At 45.2% G+C, this 21,983-nt stretch overlaps 1 protein-coding gene across 1 annotated transcript in view; it reads left to right on the forward strand.

Moving 5' to 3' along the window:
- Positions 1-21,983, forward strand: part of LOC119951581 (zinc finger protein 229-like) — an 80,357-nt gene that overhangs the window by 23,011 nt on the left and 35,363 nt on the right. The window contains exon 3 of the mRNA XM_038774766.1: positions 20,256-20,413. Coding sequence (XP_038630694.1) covers positions 20,256-20,413 — 158 coding nt within the window. The remainder of the gene's footprint in view (positions 1-20,255; positions 20,414-21,983) is intronic.

Genomic DNA, 21,983 nt, shown 5'->3' on the forward strand with positions numbered 1-21,983 from the left:
TAGATCCTCCTTTGTAGGAGATGGTTATTGCCTGGCACTTGTGTAGCACAAATATAACTTGCCACTTATCAGCCCACATCTGGATACTGTGCAGGACATGCTGCATTTGGACATGGACGACTTCATTATCTGAGGAGTCATGAATGGTGCTGAACATTGTGCAGTCATTCGCAAACATTCCCACTTCTCACCTTATGATGAAAGGGAGGTCATTGATGAAACAGCTGAAGATGGTTGGGTATAGGAATGTGCCCTGAGGAACTCCTGGAGCTGAGATGATTGACCTCCAACCATCACAACTCTCTTCCTTTGTGCCAGGCATGACTCCAACCAGCGGAGAGTTTTCCCCGATTCCCATTGACTCCAGTTTAGCTGGGGCTCCTTGATGCTATACTCGGTCAAATGCTGCCTTGATGCCAAGGGCAGTCACTCACACCTCACCTCTGGCATTCAGCTCTTGTCCATGTTTGAATCAAGGTTGTAATGAGGTCAGGAGCTGAGTGACCCTGGTGGGACCCAAACTGAACGTCCGTGAGCAGGTTTCGCTAAGTAAGCACCGCTTGATAGAGCTGTTAATGACTCTGTCCATCACTTTGCTGATGGTGGAGAGTATTCCGACAGGGAAGTAATTGGCTGAATTGGATTTGTCCTGTTTACTGTTCCCTTTAACGTCAGCCATCTCCTGGGGAAAGCAGCCCTTTAATTGTGAACATTAGGAAAGAGACCATCATTTTAGCCAGACAAATAAATGTGTCAAGCTGAGGGAGCAAAGGATGTCAATGTCTTTAAGAGAGAGACCTGGGCCAAGCTTCCCAGAGTCTGCACCCTCCCTGGATTCACTTCCTTTCCCTTCAGTTGCTGCAAGTCACCAATTGAAGATCAAAATGTGAAAATAAATGGAAAGGGGGAGAAAAGAAAGTGTTTTACTCACAGATGTTGGAGACAGGAGGAAGTTTCAGTCTGTGTGCAGCTCAAGCTCACTCAGTGTTGGGGAACAACAGCTTTGCTCGGCACAAACCTCCATGTCCAACTTCCGCATTGAGACAATGGGGGAGCTCTGATTGGCGGAGGAGCAGAGTCCTTCCGGTCCTCCAAACTTCCTATTGGTCAACACCTCAGCGGTAAGGTCAGCCGAAGTGAGCTCCTCTGCACATGCGCAGCTTCCCCTTCCCTTCGACATGCGCAGTACCGGGTCAGGGGATCACTGACGGCCGGAACTGTCAGCCGGTTGCCTGGAAATTTGTGTGATGATCGGTATTTACCTTTAATACCTTGCCCCTTTAAGAGGCTTGGAACCCTGGGAGACTCCGCCTCTGGCTACGCCCCCAGGAAACAGTATATTGGAGAAGGCTCCATGCGGCGACCACACTTCTCTCGAATGCAGTCCTGTTCTTTGTATGTTAAAGCCTTTGATTACCGTCCTCGCTCACGCGTCGTAATTGAGAGTGCCTCACCTTGTCTCGAGATGTGTGGAGGAAGGGAACTGTGGGTGGGGGGCGGGGCTCCCGCATCTGCGCGCGCTGGGCAATGACGTCACTACGGAGCGGATCTATTCCTGTTGGCTGATTTCAAGGACGAGTTCCTTTGTGATGTCACAATGTGGAGGTTGGACAATGAGTTTCAGACTAAAACTTCCTCCTCTGGGCAACATCTGGGAACAAATCAATGTCTCCCCCTTTCAGAAGGTCATAAGATATAGGAGCAGAGTTAGGCCATTTGGCCCATTGAGTATAATCCTTCAACCCGATTAAAAATCTGTCTAATTCCTCCTTAAATTTACTCACTGTCCCAGCTCCACCGCACTCTGGGGTAGTGAATTCCACAGATTTACAGCCCTTTGGGAGAAGCAGTTTCTCCTCAACTCTTTCGAATTTGTTACCTCTTTTTAAAAATAATCTTTATTGTCACAAGTAGGCTGACATTAACACTGCAATGAAGTTACTGTGAAAAGCCCCTGCGCTCCACATTTTGGCGACTGTTCGGGCACGCAGAGGGCGAATTCAGAATGTCCAAATGATCTAACAGCACGTCTTTCAGGGCTTGTGGGAGGAAACCGAAGCACCCGGTGAAATCATAGAATTTACAGTGCAGAAGGAGGGCATTCAGCCCATTGAGTCTGCACTAGCCGCTGGAAAGAGCACCCCACCCCAGCCCAGGCCTCCACCCCATGTCCGTAACCCACCTAACTTTTTGGACACTGAGGGCAATTTATCATGGCCAATCCACCGTTCATTATGGCTAATCTACCTAACCTGCACATCTTTGAACTGTGGGAGGAAACCGGAGCATCCGTACAAAACCTATGCAGACACGGGGAGAACATGCAGACTCCACACAGCCAGTGACCCAAACCGGAATCGAAGCTGGGTCCTTGGAGATGTGAAGCAGCTGTGCTAACCACTGTGCTACCATGCTGCCCATCTTATCCTCAGACTATTACCTCTCGTTCTAGAATGCCTGAAAGACGTGCTGTTAGGTGAATTGAACATTCTAAATTCTCCTGTGTACCTGAACAGGCACCGGAATGTGGCGACTTGGGGAGTTTCGCAGTAACTTCATTGCCGTGTTTGAAAAAATATTTAAAGTACCCAATTCAGTTTTTCCAACTAAGTTGCAATTTAGCGTGGCCAATCCACCTGGGCTGCACATCTTTGGGTTGTGGGGGTGAAACCCACGCAAACGGGGAGAATGTGCAAACTCCGCATGGACAGTGACGCAGATGCGGGATCGAACCTAAGACCTCAGCACCGTGAGGCAGCAATGCTAACCACTGTGTCACCGTGCTGCCCCATTGCCGTGTTAATGTGAGTCTACTTGTGACAAAAATAAAGATTATTATTATTAAGAGGGAGTAACCTCTCCAAAGCAGCCTTCAGGACACGCAACAATGCAGAATCGCCGAGCAGAAACTTATTGCCAAGTTCCGTACACATGAGAACGGCCTCAACCGGGACCTTGGAATCATTTTGCATGACATTCACCCCCTCACCCCCACCCCCCCACCATGTGGACTGGGCATTGCGGAATCCTACCAACTGTCCTGGCTTGAGACAATTCACACCTCTTTAACCTATGATTATCCCTCTCTCCAGTCACTCTGTCTGGACCTGTAAAGACTTATTACCTGCAAAGACTCGCATTCAAAAGTGTCGTCTTGCATCATTGACTTTATCAATTTATATGTTTCTGGAACCCACCTCTTCATTCACCTGAGGCAGGAGCAGTGCTCCGAAAGCTAGTGATTCAAAACAAACCTGTTGAACTTTAACCTGGTGCTGTAAGACTTCTCACTGTGCTCACCCCAGTCCAACGCCGACATTACCACATTAAAGTAAAAGGTCAAAGTGGCAGCACGGTGGCGCAGTGGTTAGTGCTGCTGACTCACGGCGCCGAGGTCCCAGGTTCAATCCCGGCTCTGGGTCACTGTCCGTGTGGAGTTAGCACATTCTCCCCGTGTTTGCGTGGGTTTCACACCCACAACCCAAAGATGTGCAGGGTAGGTGAATTGGCAATGCTAAATTGCCCCTTAATTGGAAAAAAATAAATTGGGTACCCTAAAAACTTTAAAAAGTAATAGGGCAAAGTCTATTTATAGTTTGCGATACATTCCTAATAAAAATAGTGTTCAGACATTGTTGCTTCTAGTTTTTTGCAGTAAAACTTATAAAACTTGTTAAAAAGTTTTTGCCTCATGACTCTTCAATTTGTTCACATTGATTCAAGTACAGTGATTATTCTGTTAATCTGTGAACAAAGTGGTGTCAGTTCATGCAGATCACTGTCTGAACTCAATTTCATTACTTGTTTTTGTTACTGACTAGGGTGCCTCTCTCTCTCTCTTTTCTCTCCTCTCTCTCCTGCCTCTCTCAGTCTCTGGTGTTCCCCTCTCTCTCTGGTGCCTCTCTCTCCCTCTGCTGCCTCTCTCTCTCTGTGTCTCTCTCAGCTGCCTCTCAGTCCCTGCTGTTAGTGCTTCGGAAGGTAGGTGGGATAGTTTCCTTTGGTAGCCGAGGGCCAAGAATATAAGAACAGGGAGATTGTGCTGGAACTGCTTCAAACACCAGTTAGACCACAGCCGGAGCGCTGTGGACAGTTCTGGTCGCCACATTACAGGAAGGATGTGTTCACACGAGAGATGCTGTAGAGGGGATTGATGATGATGTTACCCAGGATGGAGAATTTTAACTATGAGGAAAGATTGGAGAGGCTGGGATTGTTCTCATTGGATCAGAGGAGGTTGAGGGGAGATTGAATTGAGTTGTGTGTAATTCTGAGGGGCTCAGATAGACTGAATATTTCCCTCAGCAGAGTCCAGCCCCTGCAGTCAAAGATGAAGTGGCTGGTGTGTCAGGAAGTGAGATGAGTGAGTGACTCTCTATCCGCACAGAGAACATGTAAACAGCAGCTCCCCAGTTTGAACTCGCTGGTGTGTCAACAGGCTGGAGGATTGGCTGAATTCCATCCCACTCCTGGAACATTTTTCAATGTCCTCTCCCCAGTGCCAGCAGGCTGCCTGACTGAGAGAAGCTCTGTCCACAGACAGAGCAGATGAATGGCCTGTCGTTAATATGTTGATGCTGGTGTCATATTGATATTGTTCATTCCGGGGACTTCCGGTGACAACATGTCGGTGGATGTCACACGTTAAGTGGCTCCTGTGAGAGGCCCAGATTTTGGACTTTTATGTCCAGTTTCGGGTAGTTTTTAGATGAGTTGTTGTGGGAAGTCATAAGGAGGCTGACGAAGTCCCAGAGGAAAGGTGCTCGAAAGAAGGGGGTGAGTGAAGGTCCGCCGGCGAGTGCTGCTGTGAGTCCTGCAGGAAGGAAGATGGCGGGGGCTGGGTCGTCGGGTGGGGCCGCACCCCTCACCGGGGAAACTCTGACCGAGGTGATGTCAGAGCTTCAGACATAAGTAGATATTACCCCTTTGAACTGAATCACCCATATTCCTCTTGGTGGTCTGTTCTATTCTCTGAGCCATCACCCATTTGTCCTGGCTGATCCTCGGTCGTTGCTGAAACGGAATCTTCAATGCTTGGTTCTTAGACTCCTTCTGACCCGTGTCCCAGACAGGTCAAATTTACTCTACTTCGAACTGTTGAACGACATCTTTCTTCTAACCATAGAGCCATTCGTCAGACATTGTGGTTAAAGGTCTCAACTCAGGCTCTGCTCGGCATTTCACAATCTTTTCCATCAGTGCATCGCAGACTCTAAATAGGTCACCGGTCAAAAGATAACAGGTATCATTTCAAGTTGACCAAAACCTTCCCATCATGCCTGCAATCAGTTATTTTAACACAAACAGGGTCTTATCGCTACAGTTTGAAAGGCTGTTTGCCAAGCATTTGGAGGTGCTTCAGAGGGAGATGCTGGCTTCACTTTAGAGTGGGTGGAGGAGGCGATTGCCCTGGTAAAGGTGGCAGAGATGAAGATGTCGGTCGAAGTGTGGGAGCAAGGAGAGAAGTTGAAGGGGGTGGAGGAGACACTGTCACTACACAGAAACAGTTCACCTCGATGGGTGAGGAGCTGTGGAGAGAGTAATGGAGGGTTAACAAAGGTTCAGAGGGAAGGTAGGGGACCTAGAGAACTGGTCAAGGAGGGAAAATATGAAAATCATGGGCCTGCCTGAGGAGTGGAGGGCCTGAGGCCGACCGAGTACTTTGCAAAGATTTTTGCTGAGTTAGTGGGGGAGGAAGAAGATGCACGTGCTACGGGTTAGACAGGTCACATCGGTCACTCAGGCCGAAGTCTGGAGTGAATGAGCCACCACGGGCGGTTGTAGTCGGCTTCCACAGCTACCACGTGAAGGAGAAGGTTTTGAGCTTGGCATCCTAGCAATGCCATGTAGGCACCCTAGCAGTGCCACCCAGGTGCCAGCATGGCAATTCTGGGGTGCCCAGGTAGCACTGTCAGGCTGGCAGGCGTACTGCTAGGGTACCACGCGGGCTCTCGCAGGGGTCACCACACAAGGAAACGTAGGTTGGCTGGTGAACGGGAGTGTGGTGGGGAGGGGCTGTGGTCATTGGAACCTGGCCAAACAGCTTTCAATGGACCTGGGAGGTGTGAATGATGGGGGAGGGGATCAATATTGGTTGAGGTGTTTGCAACAGGAAGTGGATGAGGGGGATTCTGGGAGGGGTGAGGGGATTGATGGTAACAAAAGGAGGGCGAGGTGGAGAGTCTGGCCAGGTGGGCAGGGCCTGGGGTAATCATCGAATTTACAGTGCAGAAGGAGGCCATTTGGCCCATTGAGTCTGCACCGACCTTTGTAAAGAGCACCCTACCTAAGCCCACACCTCCACCCTATCCCAGTAACCCCACCTAACCTTATTTTTTGGACACTAAAGACATTTTAGCGTAGCCTATCCACCTAGCATGATGTGGAGATGCCGGCGTTGGACTGGGGTGAGCACAATAAGAAGTCTTACAACAGCAGGTTAAAGTCCAACATGTTTGCTTCAAACACTAGCTTTCGGAGCACTGCTTCTTCCTCCTAACACTGAACAGGCACATCTTTGGACTGTGGGAGGAAACCGGAGCACCTGGTGGAAACCCACACAGATACGGGGAGAATTTGCAGACTCCACACAGACAGGGACACAAGCCTGGAATCTTTTATTCTCTCTGGGGACTGCCATTCACACTCTTTCCCCTTGGTTTCTGTGGCCATTAGCACCCAGTTTCCCGGGGTTTCTGTGGATATGAATCATTTCATGTGGGGCTGGTTTAGCTCACTGGGCTAAATCGCTGGCTTTTAAAGCAGGCCAGCAGCATGGTTCATAAGAATATAAGAACTAGGAGCAGGAGTAGGCCATCTGGCCCCTCGAGCCTGCTCCGCCATTCAATTAGATCATGGCTGATCTTTTGTGGACTCAGCTCCACTTTCCGGCCCGAACACCATAACCCTTAATCCCTTTATTCTTCAAAAAACTATCTATCTTTACCTTAAAAACATGTAATGAAGGAGCCTCAACTGCTTCACTGGGCAAGGAATTCCATAGATTCACAACCCTTTGGGTGAAGAAGTTCCTCCTAAACTCAGTCCTAAATCTACTTCCCCTTATTTTGAGGCTATGTCCCCTAGTTCTGCTGTCACCCGCCAGTGGAAACAACCTGCCCGCATCTATCCTATCTATTCCCTTCATAATTTTAAATGTTTCTATAAGATCCCCCCTCATCCTTCTAAATTCCAACGAGTACAGTCCCAGTCTACTCAACCTCTCCTCATAATCCAACCCCTTCAGGTCTGGGATTAACCTAGTGAATCTCCTCTGCACACCCTCCAGCGCCAGTACGTCCTTTCTCAAGTAAGGAGACCAAAACTGAACACAATACTCCAGGTGTGGCCGCACTAACACCTTATACAATTGCAACATAACCTCCCTAGTCTTAAACTCCATCCCTCTAGCAATGAAGGACAAAATTCCATTTGCCTTCTTAACCACCTGTTGCACTTGTAAACCAACCTTCTGTGACTCATGCACTAGCACACCCAAGTCTCTCTGAACAGCGGCATGCTTTAATATTTTATCGTTTAAATAATAATCCCGTTTGCTGTTATTCCTACCAAAATGGATAACCTCACATTTGTCAACATTGTATTCCATCTGCCAGACCCGAGCCCATTCACTTAACCTATCCAAATCCCTCTGCAGACTTCCAGTATCCTCTGCACTTTTTGCTTTACCACTCATCTTAGTGTCATCTGCAAACTTGGACATATTGCCCTTGGTCCCCAACTCCAAATCATCAATGTAAATTGTGAACAATTGTGGGCCCAACACGGATCCCTGAGGGACACCACTAGCTACTGATTGCCAACCAGAGAAACACCCATTTATCCCAACTCTTTGCTTTCTATTAATTAACCAATCCTCTATCCATGCTACTACTTTACCCTTAATGCCATGCATCTTTATCTTATGCAGCAACCTTTTGTGTGGCACCTTGTCAAAGGCTTTCTGGAAATCCAGATATACCACATCCATCGGCTCCCCGTTATCTACTGCACTGGTAATGTCCTCAAAAAATTCCACTAAATTAGTTAGGCATGACCTGCCCTTTATGAACCCATACTGCGTCTGCCCAATGGAACAATTTCTATCTAGATGTCTCGCTATTTCTTCCTTGATGATAGATTCCAGCATCTTCCCTATTACCGAAGTTAAACTCACTGGCCTATAATTTCCTGCTTTCTGCCTACCTCCTTTTTTAAACAGTGGCGTCACGTTTGCTAATTTCCAATCCACCGGGACCACCCCAGAGTCTAGTGAATTTCGGTAAATTATCACTAGTGCATCTGCAATTTCCCTAGCCATCTCTTTTAGCACTCTGGGATGCATTCCATCAGGGCCAGGAGACTTGTCTACCTTTAGCCCCATTAGCTTGCCCATCACTCCCTCCTTAGTGATAACAATCCTCTCAAGGTCCTCACCTGTCATAGCCTCATTTCTATCAGTCGCTGGCATGTTATTTGTGTCTTCCACTGTGAAGACCGACCCAAAAAACCTGTTCAGTTCCTCAGCCATTTCCTCATTTCCCATTATTAAAACTCCCTTCTCATCCTCTAAAGGACCAATATTTACCTTAGCCACTCTTTTTTGTCTTATATATTTGTAAAAACTTTTACTGTCTGTTTTTATATTCTGAGCAAGTTCGATCCCGTACCAGCCTCCTCGGACAGGCACCGGAATGTGGCGACTAGGAACTTTTCACAGTAACTTCACTGAAGCCGACTCGTGACAATAAGCGATTTTCATTTCATTTCATTTTCATTGTCACTCCACAGTATAAATACTTCCCATTTTCTCTGTCTGTTAGCTTTGACAAAGAGTCATCAGACTCAAAAAAGCTCTTTTCTCTCCCTGCAGATGCTGCCAGACTTGCTGAGATTTTCCAGCATTTTCTCTTTTGTTTTTGATTCCAGCATCTGCAGTAATTTGCTTTCATTCAATATCATTGGCCGATCTACATAAGCATCATTCTCCAACATTATGCCCCACATCCGTTGATATCTTTAATATCTAGAAACCTATCAATTTCTATCTTGCAAATCCTTAATGACTGAGGCTCCACACTCTTCTGGGGTAGAAAATTCTTAGTTTTGCTGCATAGTCCCCATAACCCTCGACTTCCTTATCAATCGGAAATTGGTAGAACTCATCCTTGAAATATTCAATTCCACTGATCCCCGTGGAAGAGAAATCTAGAGACAAACAATCCTCAGAGGAAAGAGATGATTGGAAATATATAATGTAGCTACAATACATGTTTTAAAAAAAATTAAATTCAGAGTACCCGATTAATTTTTTTTCCAATCAAGGGGCAATCCAGCATGGCCAATTCACCTATTCTGCACATGTTTCTGGGTTTATGGGGGTGAGACCGAAGCAAACACGGGAGAATGTGCAAACTCCACACGGAATGTGACCCAGGGCTGGGACGGAACCTGGTTCCAAACTTTGCAGAGTCTGCACCCTCCCTGGATTCACTTCCTTTCCCTTCAGTTGCTGCAAGTCACCAGTTGAAGGTCAGAATGAGAAAAAAATTGGAAAGGGGGAGAAAATAAAGTGTTTTACTCATAAATGTTGGAGACAGGAAGAATTTTCCGTCTGTGAAACTCAATTTTCATTCATACAAAGCCCGCGCGCTGATTGGCTGGAGGACCTCCAATTCTCCTCATTGGTCAGAACCTCAGCAGGAAGGTCAGGTTGTTGACTCCTCCCTGCACATGCGCAGCTTCCCCTCTCCCTTGGACATGCGCAGTCCCGGGCCACCTACCCATGCGGCGGATAGAGCCGTTTCTCCAGTCCGGGGAATTGTGGGATGCGGGGCCGCCATTACTCATCTGGAACCCAGTCTCCAAACTCCTGGGACTGGGATGAAAAGTGGGGGTACGGGAGGGGGAGGGACCCAACCCTGACACAAAGTCACTGGATTTGACTGTGACGTCTCCCTTTGCAGAACAGTTTGTTAACTTCAGGTGTAAAGTTTTAGACATCTGGGTGACATATTGGGGAGGGAATATGTGAGCGTGAAACTGAACCCGAGAGTCAGCACCTTCAGGGAAGGAGAATTGAGGGAAAAGCAGGAGGAGGAGAGTGGGATGAAGTCGTGTTACAACCAGTAGGGAGGAGGTAGAGATTGAGGACACAGATTTATTGTTTGAGACAAAGAGTGATTCTGCTGTTGTTGCTGTCCCAAACCTTATTGATGCTGAAGGTTGGGGCTTATTTTTGCTGACGTTAGAGACTCCTGTAACTGAGATGGAGTTTAAAATTCTGGATTCAGGTCAAATGAACCGCATTTGAATTGCATACCGGGTGGTCCCGGTGGATTGGAAATGAGCAAACGTGACACCACTGTTTGAAAAAGGAGGTACGCAGAGAGCAGGAAATTATAGGCCAGTGAGCTTAACTTCGGTAGTAGGGAAGATGCTGGAATCTATCATCAAGGAAGAAATAGCGAGACATCTAGATAGAAATTGTTCCATTGGGCAGACGCAGTATGGGTTCATAAAGGGCAGGTCGTGCCTAACTAATTTAGTGGAATTTTTTGAGGACATTACCACTGCAGTAGATAATGGGGAGCCAATGGATGTGGTATGTCTGGATTTCCAGAAAGCCCTTGACAAGGTGCCACACAAAAGGTTGCTGCATAAGATAAAGATGCATGGCATTAAGGGTAAAGTAGTAGCATGGATAGAGGATTGGTTAATTAATAGAATGCAAAGACTGGCGATTAATGGGTGTTTCTCTGGTTGGCAATCAGTAGCTGGTGATGTCCCTCAGGGATCCGTGTTGGGCCCACAATTGTTCACAATTTACATAGATGATTTGGAGTTGGGGACCAAGGGCAATGTGTCCAAGTATGCAGATGACACTAAGATGAGTGGTAAAGCGAAAAGTGCAGAGGATACTGGAGGTCTGCAGAGGGATTTGGATAGGTTAAGTGAATGGGCTAGGGTCTGGCAGATGGAACGCAATGTTGACAAATGTGAGGTTATCCATTTTGGTAGGAATAACAGCAAACGGGATTATTATTTAAATGATAAAATATTAAAGCATGCCGCTGTGCAGAGAGACCTGAGTGTGCTAGTGCATGAGTCACTGAAAGTTGGTTTACAGGTGCAACACGTGATTAAGAAGGCAAATGGAATTTTGTCCTTCATTGCTAGAGGGATGGAGTTTAAGACTAGGGAGGTTATGTTGCAATTGTATAAGGTGTTAGTGAGGCCACACCTGGAGTATTGTGTTCAGTTTTGGTCTCCTTACTTGAGAAAGGATGTACTGGCACTGCAGGGTGTGCAGAGGTGATTCACTAGGTTAATCCCAGAGCTGAAGGGGTTGGATTATGAGGAGAGGTTGAGTAGACTGGGACTGTACCCGTTGGAATTTAGAAAGATGAGGGGGGGATCTTATAGAAACATTTAAAATTATGAAGGGAATAGATAGGATAGATGCGGGCAGGTTGTTTCCACTGGCGGGTGACAGCAGAACTAGGGGACATAGCCTCAAAATAAGGGGAAGTAGATTTAGGACTGAGTTTAGGAGGAACTTCTTCACCCAAAGGGTTGTGAATCTATGGAATTCCTTGCCAAGTGAAGCAGTTGAGGCTTCTTCATTACATGTTTTTAAGGTAAAGATAGATAGTTTTTTGAAGAATAAAGGGATTAAGGGTTATGGTGTTCGTTCCAGAAAGTGGAGCTGAGTCCACAAAAGATCAGCCATGATTTCATTGAATGGCGGAGCAGGCTCGAGGGGCCAGATGGCCTACTCCTGCTCCTAGTTCTTATATTCTTATACTGTGTGTCCTGTCCTTCCTGTGGTTCAGTTGTGTCTGCTAATTGCTGGGTGATCAGTGTATCTTTAAGAACTGCTGTTTGTGATCTCTCCACATTCATTCAGGGGCTCTCAGCTGAAATTATTTTACAATGAAACAGTTCACTTTCAGCATCGCACCCAAGCAAATCCATTGGTGTGAAATCAACAATTCCAAGTCGGAAATGTTCCACTGATTGAAATGACATGGAATGGACATCAAATAAACATGCCATAAGGTCCACCTGGTCTGTGATGGTTTTGATGCTCCACATATGTTTCCTCCCAGTCTTCTTCATCTTCACTTTCAGTCAGAGCTCAGTGGATAACACTCCTGCCTCTGAGTTCCAAAGGATATAAATTTAAGGAGAATGGTAGAAGATAGAGGGGGGATGTCAGAGGAAGGTTCTTTACCCAGAGAGTAGTGGGGGCATGGAATGCACTGCCTGTGGAAGTAGTTGTGTCGGAAATATTAGGGACCTTCAAGCGGCTATTGGATAGGTACATGGATTACAGTAGAATGAGGGGGTGCAGATTAATTTGCTCTTAATCTAGGACAAAAGTTTGGCACAACATCGTGGGCCTAAGGGCCTGTTCTGTGCTGTATTTTTCTATGTTTGAAGTTCATTTCTCAATCAGGACTTGAGAACAAAACCCACGGCTGCCCTCTAGTGCAGTGCTGAGGGAGTGCTGCTCTTTTGGAGGTGCCATCTTTCAAATGTTGTGTGAAACTGTGGTCCCATTTTCTTCCTTTGGTGAATATAAAATATCCCACATCATTCTTTTTGAAGAAGAGCAGGGGAGTTAAGTAGGGTAAAACTAAACTGTCTCACGACTGTCTAAACCCAGCTCACGTTCGCTATTTGTGGGTCAATATATATCCCTCAATCAACATCACAAAAACAGAACATTATTATCCTCTTGCTGTTTGTGGGATTTTGTTAACTGTCAATAGGTTGTAGGAAGACTACAAAGAGATACAGACAGGTTAAGTGAGTGGGCAACAATTTGCAGATGGAATATAATGTGGGGAAATTTGAATGTGTTCACTTTGTCAAGAATAATAGAGAAACATAATTCTATTTAAATGGAGAGAGATTTCAATACTCAGTGTTGCAGAGGGATCTGGGTGTCCTGGTGCTGGAATCACAAAATGTTAATATGAAGGTACATTAAGTGATTAGGAAAACAACTGAAACATTTGTGTTTCCCACAAGGGGAACGAAAGTTACAGCTGTGCAGGGCCCTGGTGAGACCACATCGGGAATATTGTGCACTATTTCTTCACTTTGTTTAAAACACAAAAATATAATTGTGTCAACAGCAGTTCAGAGAATGATCACTCGACTCATTCTCAGGATGAAGGGCTTCTCTTATGCAGAAAGGTGGAACATGTTAGCTCCTTAGCCACTGGAGTTCAGAGGAAGGAGAGGTAATATTATAGAAACATTTACAATCCTAAGGTGATTCAACAGGGTGGAAATTAGGTGGATGTTTCCAAATATGAGAGAGACTAGAACCAGGGGACATAGTTTACCAAAATGAGATCCACCATTCAGAAGGTGATTGAGGAGAATGTATTTCTCACAGAGGGTGTTTAGTCTGTGGAATTCTCTTCATCAGAGAACAGTGGGGCTGGGTCATTGAATATTCAGGGCAGAGTTAGACAGATTATTGACAAAGGAGACAAGGGTTATGGGGGTGAGAAAGGAAAGTGGAGTTGAGTTCTCAGCCAGATTAGCAATGATCTTATAGAATTGGGCAGCAGGTTCAAAGAGCTGAATGGCATACTCCTGTTCCTATGTTCCTATCTTGTTTTGCCTAAATTTGCTGCCACGTTTCCAACACAACAGCGACTACACTTCAGAAAGTACATCATTGGCTGGAAAGCGCATCGAGAAATCCAGTGGCCCTGGAAGCTGTTATACAAGTCCAAAGCTACGTTAGAGTATCTGACACTTAAAGGGAGATGCTATTGAAGATATTTCATCACCGAGCTTATGTACAGTACAAATTATTAATTACACAAATATGTTAATGAGGTGAAGTCTAACAGCCAATTATGATAAAGTGGCTGACTCCAACTATTCTCCATGGAATCACCACTCTTTTTAGTGACTACAATGTACTGACATCACCAAACCTAAACACGTAGAGCTTCCATAGTCATCGATCCCCAAACAGGCTGAATGTGCCCTGCACCCAAAGTGGGGAGTCACAGGAACAGGGGACAGAGGAGCCAAAGAGAAACCATTTGATCCAGAACATTGTAAATATCCTTTTACTCTGGCTGTCTTTGAGCCTCAACTCATTTTCTGCTTTTTATAACCATGTTCAGTTTCATTAATAAATTTTTATCAGGAAAATTTTTGATTTGTGTTGACTTTTCTTGATTAGACTGATGCACATTAAGGATAAAGGATAAGAGGGGTTGACAGGCTCTTTAACAAAAAGTGAGTCCCTCTAAGGCAGTGTTTTTCAAACGTTTTTACTTAGTACCCATTTTTGCCAACTGGTCGATCTCTGCAACCCACATCGGCTAAAATTTGCGACCCACGTCGGCCGATCTTTGCGAGCCACGTCGGCTGACCTATCTCGATGGCCGACCTTCGCGACCCACCATTTTCACTGACCTTTAATGTGACAAGTGAGCCTGCTTGGTCCTCACGATCTCACTTGCTTTGTTATTCAATGTTTCGTTCCTGATAATGACTTCATCAGATTACTTAAGATCTCACTGCATCCATTGAAAAAAATGAAGACATTTATCCTCAAACGCGCCATGTTTCGTCATCAAATGTCTTTGAAGTTTTGAAGGTTTTTAACTTTCATTTCCCAGTGCTTCCCTGCATATAACACACTTTGAATCCTGATTTGCAGTGGGACAATAAATAACGCATACGTCAAGTATTCATCTTTATGCTGCTTTGTTCCTGTTCGCAGCTTCTTCTTCATGGGTTGTTCACCAGAGGCCCTGGAGCTCAAAATAGAAGAATCACTCTCGTGCGCCCAGAGTACGTGATGTCAGTGTGGCCTGCTGTCTGCCACCACTCCAGACAGAAGACTCCAGCCATTTAAAAAAAGATTCTGCTCCTGGGTCAGCGCACTGACATCAGGAGGCCGGGTTCTACCCCGCTGGGCTCCGGGCCTGCACACTGCTGAGGGGGCACCTACGCGGGGAACAGCCGGCATTCTAAAAACCGGTTGCACCGTTGAGCACCAATTCCCGTGATCCGGAACACCATGGCACGACCCTCCCGATACCCACCCAGGACCCACCCACCCACGGGTTGTGCCGCTGGATTTGAAAATGACTGCTCCAAGGTAATTGGCAAAGGAGCCAGGGGGTAGATGAGATTTTATTTTTTGACACAGGTAGCTGTTCTGATCTGCCTGAAAGCTGATTCAATAGTACCTTTCCAAAGGGTAAACACTTGAAAGGTAAGAATTTGTAGGGCTGTGGGGAAAGAGCAGAGCAGTTGGATGAATCAGTGAGTCCTCCCAAAGAGATAGCAGGGGCATGATGGGCCAAATGGTCTCCTTCCGCATGAAATGAATCTGAGCCTCCTGCTTTTGTGCAGGTTAAAAGGGACAGATTTCATTGCAGCCTCTTCCCTGTATATGTATTTAAAGAGATGGGTTTCTCTTTAGCTCTGAGTGACCGATATAACAATTGGTTGGAGGCCCATTTCCCAGTCAGTCCTCCAGCACCTTCTTGTCTCTCTATTAGTGCAATGCCCATGGCAGTTTCCCAACTGGGGCCCAGGCTCTGTTATTCTCAGCTAAATTCAGCCCCCAGCTCTGTCTCCTGGCTGTCATTGAGATGAGCAATAGAGACAAAAAGGTGCCCGATGCTCAAATGGGAAGCCAAAACTTGTGGCTCTAAACCGAGACTTCAACATTTGTCAATGTTGCCAAATCCATGTTATTTATACTGGGGTTTCTATTATTACCGTACCACCCCTTTTCATGTTACATTGATGTACTTTAGGGAAAGTGGGTGAGAGGGAAGACAAAGGGTGGGAGTTTTAACGGGTAACTTTCCCTTTCAAACTTTGCATTGTCGATAGTGTCAGCCGTGGCTCAGTGGGCAGCTCCCTCACCTGTGTCAGAAGATTGTGGATTCAAATCCCAGTCCAGGGACCCGAGAACAAGAATCATGTCCAACATTCCTGGTCCCGGCACTGAGGGAGTCTGCACTGTCACAACAGCCTTCTTTCAAATAAGATGTTAAACTGAGGCCCTGTCTGCCCCTCTCAGGTGGGTGTAAAAGTTCCCACAGCCACTATTTTGAAGAAGAACAGGGGAGTTATCCCCGGTGTCCTGGTCAATATTTATCCCTCAGTCAACATCACTAAAAACAGATCATCTGCTCATTCTCACATTGCTGTGTGTGGGATCTTGCTGTGTGTAAATTGGCTGCTGCATTTACGACATGACAACAGTGACTCCACTTCAAAGGTACTTCATTGGCTGTAAAGCACTTTGGGACATCCTGTAGTTGTGAAAGGCGCTATAGAAATGCAAGTTATTAAATTGAAGATTTACGTTTTCTGATTTCCGGAACTTTATTGATTTCAGCCATCCCCAACTTACCATTTAATAAACTCACTGGTTCAGACAAGGCAATTAAGGCAAAGACAGAATTCACTTTATATTAAATTTTAAAAGTTTATTCAAAGAAACTTTAAGACATTGACTTTTCCAACTTCATGCAGGTGATCAGTCTGCAGGAGCATTACCCTCTCTGGCTCCTTTGACAGTAATTTCCTTGGAACTCGGCCTCGGGAATCTTCAGTACTTGGCCAGCAAGAAAGACCTTCGGAACCTCTGCTTTTATCCCCAAAGTGACCATTACCTCACATCAGAGTTGGGCCTGTTGTAACATGACCATTGGTCAATTTGGTCACTGGATCAATTTAATTGGATCCCCAATTACTGACACCACTTTCTCTCATTATCTCAGACAGGAATACAACAGATATGTTTCATACTATCCCTTTATCTGATTCTATACAATCCCTTATTCAGACAGTTTCAAATGTTGAGGCTAATCAGAGCTTGAAGGTCTCTCTTGCAGGACATTTATCCTCATCACATTCTGTACAGACACAGCAATTAAGCTTTTACATTTTTACAGCAAACAAAACCCAGTCTCTCACTATAACTACTGATTCATTATTGATTCATTAATTGTAAATCAATTAAGGCTCATTACTGAATCAGCCATCTGTTACTGACTGGCAGCTAATTAATACAGTAATCTTTAATTAATACATTTGGTTAATACAATATCCACTGGTTGAAAAAGATTGTTTTATGGAAGACAATCACTTTCTTTCTTACTAACTTTGATTGGATTGAACAATGAGTCTTAGACTTGAGCCAGGCTTTGGCAGGATATGATACCCTGTAGCTTTACAAACTTCTGGAATAACTTGTTACTTTAAACAATTTTGCCTCATTCAGCAGTTTCTAGAAACAGTTTGGTTTATACAGAATGAATTTTTAAAATAAAGGTCCAGTCAGGTTTCAGAGTTTAACTTGGCTTCCTTAACCTTGTTACTTATAACGGTGAAGATGACGAGTGATTGATTTTTAAAACAAAATATAATTAATGAGACATGCCCAGAATTTCCGACATTACAACAGTGACTACACTTCAAAAGTACTTCAAAGGCTGTAAAAAGCTTTAGGAGATTGTGTGGTCATGAAAGGTGTGATAAAAATAGATACAGAATCCCTTGAGTGTAGAAGGAGGCCATTCAGCCCATCAGGTCGGCACCGACTCTCCCAAAGAGCACTCTACCCATATCCACTCACCCGTAACCCCATAACCGAACCTGCACATCCCTGGACACTGAGGGGCAATTTATCAGGACCAATCCCCCTAACCCACACATCTTAGGACTGTGGGAGGAAACCAGGGCACTCAGTGGAAACCCACACAGACACGGGGAGAACAGACAAACCCCACACAGACAGTGACAAAGGCCAGAATTGAACATGGGTCCCCGGTGCTGTGAAGCAACAGTGCTAACTACTATGCCATTGTGCCGCTCAAATAAATGTAACTTATTATTAGAACTAGTCCCCAAACTTGGATATATCACACTTGATCCACTCAGGAAGATCACTCATAAAGACTGAGACTTGATTTTATGTAACAACCATGTATTTCACTACATTTCAAATACCCTGTGAAAATCCAAACACAGTATCTCATGAAAGTATTTGATTTAAAACAGAATGACTTGTTGTGATTTGGGATTCACTGCCTGACAATGGTGCAGGAAGTAAATTCTACTGTAACTTTCAAAAGGGAACTGGACAGAATCTGCAGGAAAATAAACATTCAAAGAGCTAGCATGGGAATGGTGGGCTTAATGGCCTCCTTCTTTGCCCTTTGATTCTCGTTTACATTTGAAGAAAATCTTAGACTTGAACCAGAGTTTGGCAGTATTTGGGAAATGTCTGAAATCCACTTCCTACCGGGGGGTAGAAGCGGAGATGATGGAATGTTTCCAAAATGAAATTCGATGGGCTTTTGAGGGAAATAAACTGACAGGGATACGGGGATAGAACAGGGCAATCATTTGATCAATAGAAATCTACAAGTTGTGAATCTTTGGAATTCTCTATCTCAGAGGGCTGGGGGAGCTCAGTCATTGAGTGTGTTTAAAGCAGAGACTGACAGATTTCTAAATCCCAATAACACAAAGGGATATGGGGATAGTGTGGGGGAAAAGACAGTGAAGTGGATGATCAGCCATGATCGTATTGAATGGTGGAGCAGGCTCGACGAGCTGAATGGCCAATTCCTGCTCTATGTTCCAATGATACAAAGATAGGTAGGAAAGTAAATTGTGAAGAGGACATGAGGTTACAAAGGGATATAGATAGGTTACGTGAGAGGGAAAAGATCTGTAAAATCTAGTGTTATGTGGGAAAATGTGACATTTTCCATTTTGGCAGGAAGATTAAAAAAGCTTATTATCTAATTGGTGAGAGATGGCAGAACTCTGAGATTCAGAGAGATCTGGGTGTCCAAGAGCATGAATCACAAAAGGCGAGTATACAGGTACAGCAAGTAATTAGGAAAGCTAATAGAATGTTATTGTTTATTATGAGGGGAATTGAATACAAAAGTAGGGGGGTTATGCTTCAGTTATACAGGACATTGGTGAGACCACATCTGGAGCACTGTGTACAGTATTGCTCTCATTTAAGGAATGATGTCAATGTGTTGGAAGCGGTTCAGAGAAGGTTTACTGGACTCATACCTGGAATTGGAGGCTGGTCTTATGAGGAATGATTGGACAGGCTCGACTTGTGTCCGATGGAGTTTGGTTGACTTGATTGAACTGTATAAGATGCTGAAGGGCCTTGACAGGGTGGATGTGGAATGGATGTTTCCTCTTGTGGAAGAATCTAGAAATGGAGTCACTTTAAAAGTAATAGCTTGCCCGGTTAAGGCAGAGGAGAACTTTTTCTCTCCGAGGGTCGTGAGTTTATGGAACTCTCTTCCTTAAAGGGCAGTGGAAGCAGAGTTGTGAATATTTTTTAGGGAGAGCTGGATAGATTATTGCCAAGCAAGGGGGTGAAATGTTAATGGGAATGGTGGGTTTAATGGCCTCCTTCTTTGCCCTTTGATTCTCGTTTACATTTGAAGAAAATGTGGTTTTGAGGTTATAATCAGATCAGCTGTGAACTTATTGAATGGTGGAGTAGACTCGAGGGGCCGAGTGGCCTACTCCTGCTCCTGATCCATATGTTATCACATCCTTTATAATAGATTGTGGCATTTTCCCTCCTACTGATGTCAGGCTAATGGGTCTGTGGTTCCCCATTTTCTCTCTCCCTCCTTAAATAGTGGGGTTACATTTACCACCTGCCAATCTGCAGGAACCATTCCAGAATCTATAGCATGTTGAAAGATTATCACCAATGTATCCACAATCTCTACAGCCACCGCTTTCAATACTCTGGGATGTAAAGCAGCAGCTTTTGGAGATTCATTAGCTCCAACCACATTAATTTCTCCAGTGCTATGTTTTCACTAATACTAATCTCTTTCAGTTCCTTGTGCTCACTGGTCCCTTGGTTCTCTCATGTTTTGGGGACAATTTCTGTATCTTCCTCCATGAAGACAGACACACATTGTTTAGTTTCTCTGCCATTTCCTTATTCCCCATTATAAACTATCCTGTCTCTGCCTGGAATGGACCCACATTGGTCTTTGCTAATCTTTTCCAGTCGGTTTTTATGTTTCTCGCTAGTTTGCTCTCATATTCGATTTTCTCTTCATCAGTTTCTTGGTCTTCCTTTGCTGAATTCTAAAACAAGTTCCCAATCCTCAGGCTTGCTACTATTTTGGCCACTTTATGAGCCTCTTCCTTTGATCTAATTAATTTTTAATATTTCTTGTTCGCCACAGTTGCATCACTTTTCCTGTCTCAGATTCCCTGAGAGAGAAAGAGAAGCGAGAACGAAATGCAGCCCTGGATGTAATTGAAGCAGAAACAATAACTGCAGAATCCATCACTGTGATCAATTGTGAACTTGTTGGTGTCTCAGCAGGGACGAGGAAACACAGTATCTCTTCCCACACTGAGAGCAGGTGAATGGCCTCTCCCCTGTGTGAACTCGCTGGTGTTTCTTCAGGCTGGATAACTCAGTGAATTCCTTCTCACACTCAGAGCAGGTGAACAGCCTCTCCCCTGTGTGAACTCGCTGGTGTCTCTTCAGGCTGGATAACTCAGTGAATCCCTTCTCACACTGAGAGCAGGTGAACGGCCTCTCCCTGGTGTGAATTCGCTGGTGTTTCTTCAGATTGGATAACTGAGTGAATCCCTTCTCACACTGAGAGCAGGTGAATGGCCTCTCCCCAGTGTGAACTCGCTGGTGGCTCCGCAGGAGGGATAACCGAGCAAATGCCTTCTCACACTGAGAGCAGGCGAATGGCCTCTCCCCAGTGTGAATTCGCTGGTGTTTCTTCAGGCTGGATAACTCAGTGAATCCCTTCCCACACTGAGAGCAGGTGAATGGCCTCTCCCCAGTGTGACTGCGTCGATGAGCTTCCAGCTCTGATGGAGATCTGCATCCCTTCCCACAGTCCCCACATTTCCACCGTTTCTCCATATTTTGGGTTTCCTCGAGTCTCTCCATCAGTTGAAGCCTTGACCACACACAGAACACGTGTACGGTCTCTCCCCGCTGTGAATGGTGTGATGTTACTTCAGGCTGTGTAACTGGTTAAAGCTCTTTCCACAGTCAGTGCGTGTGTCTTGGTGCTTTTCCAGTCACAATGATGTTGAAAATCTTTTGAAGCCAACAGTTTGGGCAAACATTACTCCTTCTAGATAATGGCCGATGAAACGAGTGACTGTCAGAACGAGACGTGACGTTTGAGATTTCTGTCTGTAAATCCCATCCTTTTAACATCCTGTAAAAGGAGTTTACAAAAGACATGACAGTCAGTACAGGATAGAAATTCAGAACAGATTATTTTAAATTCTCAGGAACATTCTTTCCTCTCTCGTTCCCCAAAAGCTGTAAATCTCCATCCCACACACTCTCTCTCCATTCTCACTCCGCTGCATCTAATATTCACCCTCCCAATTCTCCTGAAGGTGCTGATTCAGGCTGATTGACAGATCCCTGCTCACTGATTCCTGTCCTGGACATAGAGATCATAACAAATAGGAGCTGCAGTTGGCCATTCAGCCCATCGAGCCTGCCTAACCATTCAATGGGATCAGTGGCCGATCAACCTCAGCACCACTTTCCCACACTATCCCCCATCTCCCTCACTGTCTTCAAGATCGAGAAACCTGTCAATCTCTGTCTTGAAAATACTTGATGACTGAGGCTCCACAGTCCTCTGGGGTAGAGAATTCCAAAGCTTCAGTACGTTGTCTTTAAATTCATTGAAGATCCTGGCCCCGTGTCACTGTCCATGTGGAGTCTGCACATTCTCCCCATGTCTGCATAAAACGATGTGCAGGGTCAGTGAATTGGCCATGCTAAATTGCCCCTTAATTGAAAAAAAAAAATTGGGTACTCTAAATCTTTTTGAAAATAAATAAATTTACGGGATTTGGCCACACTTGTTAGGCCACTATTTGTTGCCCATCCCAAGTTACCCTTCAGAAAGTGGTGATAA

The sequence above is a fragment of the Scyliorhinus canicula genome, chromosome 17 (assembly GCF_902713615.1).
Source record: "Scyliorhinus canicula chromosome 17, sScyCan1.1, whole genome shotgun sequence".
NCBI classification, from domain to species: domain Eukaryota; kingdom Metazoa; phylum Chordata; class Chondrichthyes; order Carcharhiniformes; family Scyliorhinidae; genus Scyliorhinus; species Scyliorhinus canicula.